The sequence below is a fragment of the Hermetia illucens genome, chromosome 4 (assembly GCF_905115235.1).
Source record: "Hermetia illucens chromosome 4, iHerIll2.2.curated.20191125, whole genome shotgun sequence".
NCBI classification, from domain to species: Eukaryota; Metazoa; Arthropoda; class Insecta; order Diptera; family Stratiomyidae; genus Hermetia; species Hermetia illucens.
Window position 1 is genome coordinate 147,215,206 of NC_051852.1, and position 16,373 is coordinate 147,231,578.

Below are 16,373 nucleotides of genomic sequence, written 5' to 3' on the forward strand. Positions count from 1 at the left end.
GTGGAGTATAAAACATTGAAAAGTTTCTCGAGCGAGAAAAACGGAATTCTATCGATGGAATCCCGAAAGCTGTTCCCGGGCAAATGTATGACCAAGCTAACCAACTAAGATTAAATATCGGAACATAAAACAAAAAGGGTTTTCAACAAAAGTCCCGGCTAAAGGGATTTACAACGGGGGCAAAAAACGGGCCCTGCATCACTTCGCCAAAGGACCAAAGGAGCAGTCCTTCTCTGGAGAAAAGCAAACATTTCGTAAAAGGGATTATTCGAGTAATAACATCGACATCATCATCAGCAGAATGGCGGCTAAGGCGACTCGGACCGAGGAAATTGAGATGGAAGTCTACGAGACGGATGAAGGTACTTTACTGTATACATATTAGATTTCACTTCACAATTCACTTACTGAGTGCAGAATTTCAACATTTCAACGGTTAAATGGGTTGACCCCTTGCATATTAATGGGGTGGCGCAAGAAGGCCATGAACTGATTTAGAATGAGGCGCGTGTGCTCGATATCTTGTTGGGAAGTTGTTTTTAAAGTAAATCGGATGTGATTGCAATTTTTAAATCAGTAATTTATGGAACAGTTACATTTTTTTTTATGGATATAGATGGAAATCTTAGAAAGACGCTGCTGCGCTGTGTGGGATTCGCACCCACTAAAAACACTCTTCCGCCCCTCCCCGTGGGACCACTGTGAAGTATTACTTCGCGGGGGAGGCTCTGGTTCGCTACACCAGCTCTTCCATGTCGCGTCTCCGTCGCGCGCCTTCCGAGCTCGATCCAACTCCAGGAGTTTTGTCTGCACCACGGTTACTGCCTCATTTACCACCATCCAGCTTTCCTCCGACTTCAGCATCGCTTCCACCAGGTTGGAGGGCTCGATGTCCGCCCCCAAGATGCTGTTCAACCTCCTTTTCTGCTGCAGAAATCTGGGACAATGGAACATAACGTGCTCCGGATCCTCGGGTGTAGCACCGCATTAAGGACAGTTGGGAGACTCGTCCAACTCGAAGCGATGCAAATACTTCCTATAGCCACCGTGTCCCATAAGTGTGTGTCATGTGGTAATTCATTTCTACGTGCTTTCGGTTGACCCATTTCTCGATACACGGGATCAATGTATGGGTCCACCGGCCCTTGTCAGAGTTATCCCATCGTTGTTGCCACTTGCCACACAACTCTCTCCTGATGGCTTTTCGGAAATCCGCATTCACCTCGGCTGGAATTGCCTTCCGTTTTTCGTAGAGCCAGCGTGCGTCGCTCGATAGAAGATCTATAGCGATAATTTCCGCGATGACACTGCCTCCGTCGACGCCGTCCGTCGTCCCGAATGCGCTGCACACCCTTAGCGCAAGTTTCCGGTATGCCGAACTTATCTTCCTCCGGTTTACACCGTGGTTCAACGCTCCCGCCCAGACAGGGACCGTGTATAGCAGGATCGACTTCAGCACTCCCGCGATGAGCAGTCTGCGACTATACTTCGGCCCTCCCACGTTAGGCATCATCCTTGCAAGGGATGAGCTAGCATTTGCTGCCTTCTCTCACGCATAATCCAAGTGTCCCTTGAAACTCAGCTTGGCATCGATCATCACCCCCAGGTATTTGCAATTTGATTTTGACATTACCAACGCGGATATTAACCGTGTTGTTCTTCCTGCGGTTGGTAATGAGCACCGCCTCCGTCTTTTCGTCCGCCAGGTCTAGCTTGGCCATTTGTAACCATGACTTGATGGTATGAATGGTTTCATTTGCATAAAGCTCCACATCCCCGGGACGCTTTGCAATTACAACTACCGCCAGGTCGTCTGCAAAACCAATCAGCGTTGCCTCCTCTGGCACGCGTAGGCCAAGCACTTCGTCGTACATTATGTTCCACAGCAGTGATCCCAATACAGAACGTTGAGGCACACCTGCTATCACAATGTACTCCTTCGGCCCATCGTCCGCCTCCAGAGAAGTCTGTCCGAAAGGTAACTCTCGATTAGCCGAACCAAGTAGCTAGGAACACCCAGTTTGGCCAAAGCGCCTTTAATCCAGCCCCAGAACGGGCCAGTAAAACGGGCTCGCCGAAACCCCATATTGCCGCTCTGAAAGACCACCCGCAAGCTCGATGAACGGGAGCAGTCTATTGTATATCATCCTCTCCAACATCTTCCCCATGGTGTCTAAGAGACAAATAGGGCGATATGATGAGGGCACGCCAGGTGGTTTTTGGGGTTTCAGTAGCAACACAGCTTCTGCCTCTACCAATGGGCGGGAAATACTCCTTCCGCCATGCACGATTCGAATGTGCTTGCGAACGACCTTGGTCTGGCCTTGACTGCCACCTTCAGAGCCCTGTTCGTAATTCCGTCCAATCCCGGCGTCTTGCTATCCCCAGTACGTACGCAGATTTCCCCAAGTTCCTCATCGGTAACACTAGCGATCGAGAAGACGTCCTGATGACCTGCCAGTTGGGGTTCACTTTCATCCTGCTCCTGCTGCGGGAAAAGAGTTGTATAATAATTATTTGTAACAAGAGCCGTGTGCATGTTACTTGAGGTGATTTTTGGTCACGATCTCCTTGTTGCGCCAGTAGTTTGGCCTCTTGCCGTGGTGCAATCGTCGTCGTGACATCGTAGCCCCGCATGCTTCGGTTACACGCTGAGACAGCTGTGTGACCCTTTCCACTGCTATTCCATCCGGATCATGGGCTCCCTCCAATGCCGCTAGGAATGTCTCCCCGAAAGCTCCGATAGACCAGCCAACCGGTTTAGCCTTACTATCTCCAGATCGTCGCTGATTACTTCCTCGGTATTTAATGCGGAAGAAGATGGCCTGGTGGTCACTGTGGGTGTAGTGCTCACTCACTTGCCAAGCCATCTGCCTCCCCAGTGAAGTGCTAACAAATGTCAGGTCAACGATCGAACCTGACCCTCTACCTCGAACGGTGGGCATGCATCCAACGTTGGCCAGCACGATTTCCAGCTCCGCAAAAGACTCCAGCAGAATTTGACTTCGGGTGTTCGTGGATCGGCTTCCCCACTCCAGGGCCCACGCGTTGAAATCGCCCGCAATAATTTTAGGGCTGCGGTCTCTAGCGTCCAACACCAGACTGTCTAACATCTTCTCATATTGTGCTAAGGTTGCACTAGGAGGAGCGTAGCAGATGTAAATATGGACACCGTTGACCTTCGCCCTTATAAAACCTGCTGCAGGGGGGCGGGGGGAGGGGGGGCATGCCTTCCTGAATGGCCTGTCTTCCGCGCGCCCAGATTGCGGCGTTGGCAGACGCATCCACCGCCCAAGTCGCACTGCCGTGGTTTCTGTACAGCTCGCAAAGTACCGCGACATTCACATTCGACTCTCGAATGGTTTGCGAGAGCAGGTCCTGAGCTGCCTCACAGTGATTGAGATTAATTTGTATCAATATCATTTGCCGTGCGATTCAGCTCCCTCCTATATACCGGACATCTGCTGCTTTCCGCAACATGCCGCTCGTCCACGCCCTCTTTCCCACTACCCAGCATACACCGTGGTTTTCCGGTGCAATCTTTTCTGTGGTGGCCGTCTTCCCCTTCTCTTCCACTTCCTGCAACTTCTCGACCTATCTTGCTGGCTAGTGCATGACACCACAAAACGGCTGAAATCGAGGCATCTGAAGCATCTCTTTAGAGATATTTGCTCCCTGAGCCTGCACACCACCCAACCTATTCTTACCTTGCCGCGGTAATGAACTTAATAGCTGATTCCGCCGGGAAACTAATAATAGCGGTCTGTGTGCTGCCATATGCCTTTTTCATTCTTTTTATGGCACTCTGGTCTACATCGCTAAGGTTGAACTGTTGCTTTAGCGCATCACAGATGTCCTCCCGTGAGGTGACCTCATCTAGGTTCTTGCATTCAACCACTATCTCCTGCTTCCGAGCTCTTACCTACGGTTCCTCTCCTAATACCTTTTCCACCTTGCCGGGAAAGTTATCGGCCGACTTGTCGGCGGATTTACTTAGTTCCAGCATCAGATCCCCTCTCTACGTTTGCTTGATACGGCTTACACTATTCTCCAAATCCATTAGTTCCGGGTCTGATTTCACTTTTCGGAGGATGTCGGCATAGGACATATTTCCCTTCTTGGAAATAATTATTATTTCCGGGCGGAGCTTCTTTTTGTCCTTTTTCCTCTCACCTTAACCCATTGTTCGGGCCTCCGAGCGTTGGTTTCTTCCACTTTTGCAGGTGATGTGGCTGCAATCGTGAGATTACCGACTTTCGCGGGTACTCTCGTCGACTCCGCCTTCTTTGATGAACAGGCTTTTTTTTTCTTCGGGACTTGCTACGGTCCTAGAGGCTCACTGGTACCGTCTCTAGTCCGTTTTCCAGTTTTCCCGCCTGCCTTATCTTTGGGAGGCGTCACCTGTGTTTCCCTTGTGACCTTGCCACCTGTCGCTTGGGAATTCTTTTCTTCGAGTGCCTTGATATGAGACAATTTAATGCCTCTTATCAAGGCTCGAATATTTTGATGGATATTCCGCCTCTCCTTGATGAACTCGCACAGTTCATTTATTCGTTCCCCGAGTGTAACGAACGCCATTCCGATATGTTCCCGTTTATTTTCGCGCCTTGCACCACAAGGGATGATGTCGATCAAGGGACTATTCATGTTTCTTTCAGCGCCCCGCGACAAATCTCGACTACCAAAGGGAACCATTGTCATCGGTGGTGAACTCCCAAGCTTCGAACTCCTAAAAGGATCCGGTGTGGACCTAATTTTCACTCCACCATTTCATTAGATGCCCCAGTAGCCACTGCTGAGGCACTCCGGTCGTTGGATATCTACGGCCGGCACTGGGTTTTCGAAGCCCTGCACCGTAAAAAAACTACCTTTCTCCTCCTCCATATTTGGTTTATTTTCTAGATATCCTTCCCATAGCCAATTTTTATCCACGGGTGGGCGTTTATTTCCCACCTACCCGACCTGCGCGTGCATGACACATTCGCCGAGCATTCCCTTATCCGCACGAAGGGACGCGCCTGATGGGAGATTTGGCAACTCTACACCGGGGGACAGATACATTTAACAATTTATCTTTTCGAGTTATTATCTCTTTAATCTTCCTTACCATAAAACGCAGTATATGACCACATGGTAAATATGCCATCTTATCCCTTTTATTGACCTATATCCAAGCAATTTTAAATTTATAGACCCTTACCCGAACCGTTAATATTTCCTAGATACTTTCAAGTATGCAAATTTTCCACCTAGTTTGGACGAAAATCCATCTCACAATAAAACATCTATAATGGAATTTATGCAGATTTACCAGTGTCACAACAATTACTTGACGAGGCTAAAAAATCTGTTAAGTCAGCAGCCTCCCTCCCGGCCCCCGTCATAAATCACAGCAGTTCCTTGAATATTTTTAACGATGTCTCGCTTGAACAAATTACTTTCCTGCACATATTCTAGTCAGGACCCAACTCGGAGTTCATTAGAAGCTAAAATTATTTGCGTTTGATACTCGTACAGAAAGGATAATGATGACAACGAAAGCAAATATGACATAGTTTATAGAGAGGGAGTCCATAGAGCGATGAAGTCATAAATCAAAATGACGGATTATTCAGAAAAGCATAGAAGGGACGAAGGGAGAGGGACGAAGGGAGCTAGATTGGAAATCTATTAATTTCATCCTGATTGAATCAGGAGATAAAAGCGTAATTAAATGGATTAATGTCTGAATAGTGTTGATGGATTAAATTTTATGATTTACTTGGTAGGAAAATTGATTTTTTATTATACTTTGCGGGTGGTTTGATAATAAATGCATTGGAGTCTAACAGGCTTTTAGGCTTGCTGTGACAGTGGTTAGGGTGTCATGGCAAAGGAATTTAAATGCTTACATCGACAATTAAAATCGATGGATTGATTATATGATTACATTATATATATGCCAAAGGGAGGCCAAGCCAAACAAAACTACCCCCAAAATTTGTATAATAAAGGCAGAAAAATTAATTAAAATTTCAGAGGGATCGTTGGGAGAGTATTTTTTGTGTTATTTTTAGCCCTTTGATGACAGAGATAAATTTCGTTTTCCATAATAAGTATTATACTGGCCTTCCCTGTAGAGCAATAATTGATGCTACAGGAGTGTACGGAATGGATATATCTTCCTTTCGGGATCTTCATTCATCAACTCCCTATTGAAGAGCAATTAATTGGCAGAAAGCAGGAAGTAATCTTCCAAAAATGCAGTCGGGACTATCTTCCCACTAAACGGGCCAAGTGGTATTTAGCTCACTTGACCGCTGCTTCCCATAATACTCTCTGATGAGGAGCATCTGTGGAGGTGGGCTGCCAAATTCGAGGACAACCATACCCTACTAACGTAACCGGGCTGACAAAGGTCGCGCCAATATCACTGTACAGATCGCCGCACCGACTTCGACCTCCAATGAGACGTGTAAATGCATCAAGAAGTGCCTAGGAACTCAGCCCCCAGCTGTGCATGCAATCGTAACTATACATGCAAGGATAGCCAAATTTGCTTTCTGAGTAATAAAAGAATGGGTGGTCCTGATCATCATCAACGGCGCAACAACCGGTATCCGGTCTAGGCCTGCCTTAATAAGGAACTCCAGACATCCCGGTTTTGCGCCGAGGTCCACCAATTCGATATCCCTAAAAGCTGTCTGGCGTCCTGGCCACGCCATCGCTCCATCTTAGGCAGGGTCTGCCTCGTCTTCTTTTCCTACCATAGATATTGCCCTTATAGACTTTCCGGGTGGGATCATCCTCATCCATACGGATTAAGTGACCCGCCCACCTTAACCTATTGAGCCGGATTTTATCCACAACCGGACGGTCATGGAATCGCTCATAGATTTCGTCATTGTGTAGGCTACGGAATCGTCCATCCTCATGTAGGGGGCCAAAAATTCTTCGGAGGATTCTTCTCTCGAACGCGGCCAAGAGTTCGCAATTTTTCTTGCTAAGAACCCAAGTTTCCGAGGAATACATGAGGACTGGCAAGATCATAGTCTTGTACAGTAAGAGCTTTGACCCTATGGTGAGACGTTTCGAGCGGAACAGTCTTTGTAAGCTGAAATAGATTTCATCATCGTAGTTGTTATCGGTTGTGATTTTCGATCCTAGATAGGAGAAATTGTCAACGGTCTCAAAGTTGTATTCTCCTATCCTTATTCTTCTTCGTGTTTGTGTTTGACCAGTGCGGTTTGATGTTGTTGGTTGATTCGTCTTCGGTGCTGACGTTGCCACCATATATTTTGTCTTGCCTTCATTGATGTGCAGCCCAAGATCTCGCGCCGATTGCCGCCTGCTCGATCTGGATGAAGGCAGTTTGAACGTCTCGGGTGGTTCTTCCCATGATGTCGATATCGTTAGCATAGGCCAGTAGTTGGGTGGACTTGAAGAGGATCGTACCTCTTACATTCACCTCAGCATCACGGATCACTTTCTCGAGGGCCAGGTTAAAGAGGACGCATGATAGCGCATCCCCTTGTCGTAGACCGTTGTTGATGTCGAATGGTCTTGAGAGTGATCCTGCTGCTTTTATCTGGCCTCGCACGTTGGTCAGGGTCAGCCTAGTCAGTCTTATTAATTTCGTCGGGATACCGAATTCTCTCATGGCCGTGTACAGTTTTACCCTGGCTATGCTATCATAGGCGGCTTTAAAGTCGATGAGCAGGTGGTGCAACTGTTGTCCATATTCCAACAGTTTTTCCATCGCCTGCCGCAGAGAGAAAATCTGATCTGTTGCTGATTTGCCTGGAGTGAAGCCTCTTTGGTATGGGCCAATGATGTTCTGGGCGTATGGGGCTATCCGGCCTAGCAAGATAGTGGAAAATATCTTATAGATGGTACTCAGCAACGTGATACCTCTATAATTGCTGCACTGTGTGATATCTCCCTTTTTATGTATGAGACAGATTATGCCTCGTTGCCAATCGCCAGGCATTGATTCGCTGTCCCATACCTTGAGCACAAGTTGATGAACCACTTGGTGTAACTGGTCGCCTCCATATTTAACCAATTCGGCTGTAATTCCATCGGCTCCTGGCGACTTATGATTTTTTAGCCGATGAATTGCACGGACTGTTTCCCCTAAACTTGGTGGTGGCAGTATTTGTCCGTCGTCTTCAGTTGGCGGGACCTCCAACTCGCCGTTGTTCTGGTTGTTCAGTAGTTCATCAAAGTACTCAACCCATCGCTCTAATATGCCCATTCTGTCGGAAATCAGATTTCCTTCTTTGTCTCAGCAGGATGAGCATCGAGGTGTATAAGGCTTCATCCTGCTGACTTGTTGGTAAAACTTCCGCGCCTGGTGCGGTTGCTCCCTGTACTTTTCTAGTTCACAGACTTGTTGGTTCTCCCAGGCTTCCTTTTTCCGTGTGTGAAGTCGCTTCTCCGCTCGACGGAGTTCATGATAAGTCTCTGCGCGTGCCCGCGTTCTTTGAGAACGCAACGTTACTCGGTATGCGGCATTCTTCCGTTCCGTTGCTAGCCTACATTCATCGTCAAACCAGCCGTTCCGACTCTTTTTGCGGCTGGGATCAAGTATATTTGTGGCCGTATCCATGATAACGTTCTTCAGGTGGTTGTGAAGATCATTAGTTGATGCTTCATCTCCAGGTCCTCTGTTGACTGCGGTTATTGCGGCATCCATTTCCCCCTTATAGGTGTCGCGGAGGGTTGTGTTGTGGATGGCTTCAGTGTTCACTCTCACCTGATTGTCAGAGGGGATTCTAGGTGGTATTGTTATTCGGGCTCGAGCACCATGTCAACGAGAAAGTGGTCCGAGTCTATATTGGCCCCCCTATATGTTCTGACATTCATCAAGGCTGAGAGGTGGCGGCGTTCGATCAACACGTGGTCAATTTGGATGAAAGTGGTCCCGTCTGGAGAGGCCCACGTATGTTTGTGGACCGCTTTCCGCGCAAACCAGGTACTTCCAACAACCATTTCGTGTGACCCTGCTAATTGAATAATCCGCGGTCCGTTATCATTTGTTTTTTCGTGTAAACTATGGGAGCCAACGTATCGCCGGAATACGGGCTCCTTCCCTACTAGGCTGTTAAAATCCCCAAATTTGATTTTAATGCCATATCTGGGACAAGCTTCGAGAGTTCGTTCTACTGCCTCGTAGAAGGTATCCTTCTCCGACTCTGCAGTCTCTTCTGTAGGGGCGTGAACGTTAATGAGGCTTATATTTCTAAACTTGCCTCGCAAGCGCAGAGTGCATAGCCGTTCGCTTATGTTTTCAAAGCCGATAACAGCAGGTTTCATTTTTTGGCTGACTAAGAAACCTACTCCGAGCACATGGTTTACTGGATGACCGCTATAATATATGGTGTAGTGGCTCTTCTCCAGGAAACCGGTCCCTGTCCATCGCATCTCTTGCAACGCTGTTATATCAGCCCTATATTGGGACAGGGTATCGGCTAGCTGCTTATCAGCTTCATCTCTGTACAGGGAACGCACGTTCCATGAGAAAATGCGCCAATCGTTGTTCCTTTGTCGTTGCCGGGTCCGTCGTTTTAAAATCCGTCCTATCCGAGGCTCCTGTTGTGGCTTCGTAACATGTTGTTTTCCGTGTAGGGTTGTCAGCCCTGGGTGGTCCTGATGCAAACAGTAAATGGGTTATAATAATTCAGCCCGATCGCTAAAAGAGAGAGGCGTAAAGTGATGCGTGCTGCTGGAAGCGGCCTTCGACGGGATGATCAAATCTTATGACGGTTTAAAATGCTGGATTCGTCCTCCTAACCAAAGTAGCCATTGATCGTCCACGTACGAGGTGAGGGGGAGGAGAATAGTAACTAGAAGTCACCAAGCGAGTGTTCCCACAGAGTGCTTGAAGCTCTGCTGCCAAAGCCACTCCTTGTTCGATGCGAAGGACAAGAGTCAACGCCTGTTCCAGTTCCAAGCGTTGATTGTAGAAATGCCAAGGAGATGCCGGTGAGAAGGAGTCTATCTTCATATACAAATCACTATTATGAGCAAGCGCCAAGGTTGGCTAAATTGATCCAAGAGGGAAATTACCGTCTTGTAATTTGCTCGATTCGTATGAAATGGTCAGAGGGCGAATAATATGTGCTTATATCGCGATAATCGGAGATTTTTTCACAAGATGAGCCTGATCCGAATTCGCTGAAAAAGGCGATTGTATACTTACTTCGAAATACGCCATCGAAATGGTAAGCTAAGCTGGGCTTTGAAAGGGCAGGATGGTTGAGAAGTTTTGCAACTGACTGGCCACGTCTAGCATAGTCATAGAATTAGCCACATAAGGCTTGAGTTTCGTTGAGTGCTATCGTAACTCGCAAAACAGAAATTGTCTGAACCACTGAAATCTACGTTGATGCCGATGCGTTAAAAAGGGCAGTCAACGATTCTACCTGTGTGGGAGTTGCCACAAAAGCTGGACCCAATACAACCCCACTGAGTTGAACTGCCTCTGCACAAGGCCCACCAGGTTGTCCACTACGAAGTCCGGGCTCCATTATGAGATGATAAATATCTGCTCCGAGGAGGACGTTCATTTCTGCTGATGCTCTGGATGCAAGATCCATCAAATATAGTCCTCAAAGATGCTGGCATTTCTATTGGGCGATGTGAGCATTTCTATTGGGCGATGAATTGGGAACGATACTAGTTGTGCCAAACGAACGAACAGGAAGTGTCGCTACATCGTCTACCATGTCCACATCTGTATAATTTCTTCGTAGATGGAGTTGCTGTGCAAACTACCAATGAATCCAATTTGATGTGTTGACACCTAGTGGCCTCTGCAGGTGCTTCCGGTTTGACCTCCGGGTACGGTCCCGCTACGTAAGTCTCTAATGGACGCCGAAGCTTAATCCGTAACGACACATATTACGGTTGCCATCTAAAAACGTCTAAAAACAAGTTTGCCCGCTATCCACTCGACCGCCGGCTGGATTGGACCGAACTAGTTGGAAATCAACTTACTTCCACTGCTTGCGGTCTTGAGCTACCACCCAATTTGCAAAATTAAACAACTTGCAGTTTCTTCCAGGGCAAAGGCAGCTTATCAGACGCTGCTAATAGGGGTGATCTTGAAAACAACGTGACCGGAGTGGCTAGAGTCTGGTATTTGCTCCTTTTTATAAATCCATAAACAAGATATCGGTATGAATTATATCCAGTCATGGCCGATTGTCCTTTGAAAGGAATTCCACGTTAATGCGATAATGCGATTAGTTTCTTCTGAAAACTTCCAGTAGGCAGATGACTCCAGATACACTCCCTATTGTCACTGCCGAAACCCTTCTCGTAATCGATGAGAGCTGATCAAGTACAGGGTCTTGATGTGGTCAGAGCAGGAAGATCCATAATGAAGAACACCGATTAAACTTTCAAGATACTCCTTGATTCATTCCATCATTGTTTTAGATATTATCTTTGCGACAGCACGAAGCAAGCAGAATCTCAATCTACTTTTGGAATGCCTTATAATATTACTGCCGCAGGTTTGGATCCTGATCAAGTCGGCTTTCCAGCAAGCCAATGCTCTTCTCGTAGATTTTTCCAGTCATGCTATATTGGGATCATTTTTAAACGGCAAAATTACAGCCTATCTCCCACCTGCATCGCAGGATACTTCGGCTAGTTACTTTGCCTTTAGAGAAGCGGAGCCGCACGTTGCCAGTACCCAATCCAGTTTCGTCTCCGGAGCTAACAGAGGTCTTCCTTTCCTGAGACATCGGTTAATAATTTCCTTGAATATTTCCACACCCCGTATCAGGCCTCTATGTAGGCATCGTTCCTTCTATCCCGATTATGGAGATGATAGTATCTCAATCCTCCTCACATGCTAGCATTTCTCACACCACGTGCCTCTAGTTCTCTGGTCTAGTTCCAGAATCTTTAGCGATGAAAGAATTCATGCTCCAGTACAGTTCACGCAATCAGATTTAAACTGGTGGTATCTTCATTCACTGTGAGAAGCTGTTTATTGTATTCATTATAACGGTGTACGTACAATAGAAACTGCGGCAAATCATAATTATTTTGCTACCGTATATCGCATTACGGAAGATCTTGCAGGTTAGTGACGTTAACAGTCGTCTTAAATTTAAAATATAGACGCAATATTTCATCACAGTTCTCAGCCGGATCACTCTACTACTACCCCTCATCTGTATAGCTTGGAATCTGACATCTTCCCCAGCAGAGCAAGCGAACGTTCGTCGATGTTTCGAAAAAGGATACGCGTCTTAAATACAGCAGTATTTTCGTGTTTCCTGCTGTCGTAAAGTTTCTAGTTAAAATTATCCTTAAATATGTTAATAAATATCTTGAAAGCTTGATTGACAGAGAGCAGGCTCTTTTCTACTCTGGATCCTCTGTATTAATGAAATCAACACCTTTCGAATCATTTGGGAACAGCATGTTGTGTTCAGATCATTGCTTCACCTGCTCTTGATCGGTTTCAACAAGCGAGCAAGGAGCTTATTTGGGATGCTGAAAACAGAAAGGGCATTCTGAAGAAGTACTATCAGAGTGACATATGATGACGCAAAATTTTACGTATTGTATTCAAGTGAGCTTTCTAACGAATTTAAAATCCAAAGCGGAGTGACATAAGGTTACTTTCCATCATCGGTTAGATAGTTAATTTAGTATAATGGGGAGAATGCTGTTCCGAGCACTCAGGCCTTTGTCAGATCTATTTTACTATCCCCGTAAATCGCCTATTCAATTGTTTTCCGGTCTGACAAACATTTTCCAGAGGGAGAGAACGTGCAAATTCTTCATTGAAGAAAACATTACCAAGATGTCTTCGTCTGAGATCGGAAGAGACCGGGCAACTGTATATGAAGTGCAGGACCCTCTCTCTTTCTCACATTGCTTGCATATTGCTGAAACCACCACCACGAGCTTTTCCATAGGGTAGTTTGAGGAGCAGTGTTCCGCTCCAGCGGCCTCAGGTTCTTTCACAAGCGTTTTCGCTTGCCGACACGAGTTCAAATTTCTCAACTCCGCGGGATGAATCCTTGCAATTTCACCCTTCAGAGTAGACTTGACAGTGTCCAAATTGCAGGAGCACCTGATGACAACTCCACACCAACTGCCTTGATATGTCGTTGTTATTTATTGCTGATAATGCTACCCGACTGTCGGAACAAATTCCAATGGTGCAGCCCCTTATTTTTGTTGCAGACATTCTTCTGTTGCCAATAAAATGACATGTATCTCCCTCTGGAATTTGGGCGCCGTTTTTCCGAGGAGTTCCTGACCTATCGACTCTCTCTCCTGTTTTGCTGTCTAGCAGCATTCATGTGGAGATCATGAGGTTAATCCGAACACCAAGTTATTCCAAAACCTCAGCATCCTTACGCTCTTCGTCTGGGAACCAGTGGAAGCACTTCTTGAATGATGGCATCTCGGAAACCCTTTTCAGGGAGAGTCGCGCTCCCTCCCACAGATCGTTGAAGAAGGAGCAGCACTGCCTGAGCCACTCGTTCGTATTTTCGTCGGCAAGGTTTAGCCGCGGCATTTTATGGTATACACCTGCTTTGTGAGGATGCAGTCCTTACAACTAGAAGGAGTTTCCTCCTGAGCTGTTCGCATTGCTTAGTATCGTAATCGGATGGATTGGTTTCGTCATACAAGACCTATAGTCTTGGCTGGAAATCAAGGCTTAGCAAATGCCGGTCGAGCCCGCTTTGCTGCCTTTTGTGTAGAAGAGTTGGGATCGTCCCAGGACCGCTGTCCTTTCGATTTTTCCTTAGTCGCAAGTGCTCCGGATGCTCCTTCCCCCTCAACCTTGGCATAGTCCGTGGGTTGTGATTTTCCGAAAGCGGTTTGCCCGAAGGTGGTTTGCCGGAAGGCTATTCGCTGTCCGAGGATATTGCATATTGGCAAGGCTTTAGCTTCAGCAGGTGGCGCCGATTGGAGTCCAATGACTGGAGTGCTGACAGAGTGCCTACTTCGGCTCGTTCGTTAAGGACTGGGTCCCAATCAGGTTGGCTCCCGCTTGAGTAAGTGGAGAATCTAATTCTAGACTCAGGTTCTCAACCGATAAGAATTGCCCTTTCATTCGGCGTTGGATCGTTATGATCGAGATTTAATTTTAGTTTATTTCAAGGTTTCTTGTTTTTTAGTTTTTCAGAGTAGTCAATCTTGTCAAAGTCCTTTTTTGCCGAGCTAAGGCTAGTTGAAACTGGGGGACGCCTAGTACCCGGAGTTCATCGTTCACAAAGTACGCAAACCTCGAGACCCCATCGTCGGTACTAAATATTCTTGTTATCGGTAACGATCTCCATGCTGCCTTATCGAGAGGACGTGGATGAGCGCATTGAAGCATGACATCTTTCTTTAAATACCGCAGCCTCACTGATGACATCTGCTTGCTTTCTCATCGAGCCACGGACCTTATCGAAATAGCTTTGGATTTGGTAGAAGGTGGCAAGCAGAGTCGCTCTGAAGACTGAAGGCTCCTCAAACTGACGAGTACTCACATGAAAATTAGGTTGTTTCACCTCAATGTTCCCTCTGTTATATGAAAGAAGGATATCAAAAGTGACCGCCAACCTCTTACTTGAGGCTCCGCTTCTTGGTAAGACCTGTCTGGTCGGTATACTTTGGCTCGACACATTCTCGAACGAAGAACTGCATCAGTGCGTGGACTAGATATCCGTTGATATGTTGATTAGAAAGCGGAATAGATTGAGAGCAATGGAACCCTTTATCCCAGATTGATCGACGGGTGAGGCTCCCCAGTAACGCTAGCGGCACAGAGTAATAGGGAAAAAGTGCAGCCTTCTTAGGAACAACTACAGAGAATTGGACCACATTTCGGCATTCCGATGATGGGTAGGTGTGGTTGACGTGTTATACTCCGTTGGCAATCGTATATGGGGGGGGGGGGGGGGAGCGATCTGCTTACACGTAGAAGAAGCTGTAAATCATTTTTGCGCCGAAGATAACCATATGAAATATCAATATAGAACTTTTTAAGGCACATTTTGGGGCGGAATGGGTAATACGCATTTAAATCAAGGGCCCATTCTCAGAAAACAATCAATGTTTGAAGGAATGGCAATGCTCCTATATGACGAGGAAGGGAAAAAGAGGGATTACCGGGGAGATTCTATAACCATGAAAGAAATATTAAATAAATTCATGATCTCCATTCTGCCATCTCACTGGCAAGAAAGTACCACTGTTCCAATATGGAAAAAGAAAGGTAGCCCAGCAGAATGTTCAAATTACCGTCCGATCCGGTTACTTTCCCATACCATGAAGATTTTTGAACGCATTCTCGACAACCGTATTCGCGAAATCGTTGAAATAACCGTGAATCAAGCCGGATTTGTCAAGAACTGCGGAACTACTGACGCAATACATGCTGCGCGGATACTCATGGAGAAACACCGTGAGAAGCATCGCCCTCTTTACATTGCCTTTCTGGGTCTAGAGAAAGCGTTTGACCGTGTACAACACGAACTCATCTGGTATGCTTTACAACAACACTTCGTGCCAGAAGATCTCGTGCGCTGGGTTCAATTGCTCTACCACGATCCGAAAAGTAAAGTTCGAAGTATGGCGGTTGTATCAAAACCGCTTCGTGTCTCTGTTGGAGTTCATCAAGGAAGTGCCCTCTCACCACTCCTCTTTGTCCTTGTTATGGACACCGTCACACGGGATATCCAACGTCCAGCGCTCGACACACTGCTTTATGCAGATGATGTTTTCCTAACATCTAATAGCAAAAATTATCTTGAACAACTTATCCAAAAATGGAATGATCGCCATATTGAATCTGAATAAAACTGTGTTTTTGACGACCGATCCCCATAAAATAGGCACAATCACTGTCAGCGGCAGTGATCTGCCCAGAATTGAGCAATTTAAATATCTCGGGTCAACGCTATCAGCCAATGAAGAACTGCGTTATGAAATTGCTTCACGCATTAACGCAACTAGGATGAAGTGACGTTCCACAGCTGGTGTTCTTTGTGATCGACGTATAAACGAACGTGTCAAATGTAAAATTTGCCGGACTGTTGTCCGTCCTGTCTCCTTCTGTGGTTCTGAGTGTTGGCTAACAACAACAGACAATGAACGGCGTCTTGCGGTAACTGAGACGAAGATGTTGCGTTGGACTAGTGGAGTGACACCGTTTAATCACATCTGAAATGATACCCGCGATCGTTATGGGGTTGCACGCAATTCGCGCTAACGAAAATTCACTTGCCAAAATTGGTCTGAACATCGAAGTCGATGGTAAACGACCAAAAGGCCGGCCGAAACAACGGTGGCTTGATACGCTGGATGGGGATTTAAAAGCCTCGAGATTGCACCCGGATCAGGCATTCAATGGAGTCAAATGGCGA

At 46.5% G+C, this 16,373-nt stretch overlaps 1 protein-coding gene across 1 annotated transcript in view; it reads left to right on the forward strand.

Annotated features, from left to right (window-relative positions):
* Positions 1-286: 286 nt before the first annotated feature.
* Positions 287-16,373, forward strand: part of LOC119655212 (solute carrier family 12 member 4) — a 497,211-nt gene continuing 481,124 nt past the window's right edge. Inside the window, exon 1 of the mRNA XM_038060988.1 lies at positions 287-362. Within this exon, the coding sequence (XP_037916916.1) occupies positions 302-362 (61 nt within the window). The 5' untranslated portion in view covers positions 287-301. The remainder of the gene's footprint in view (positions 363-16,373) is intronic.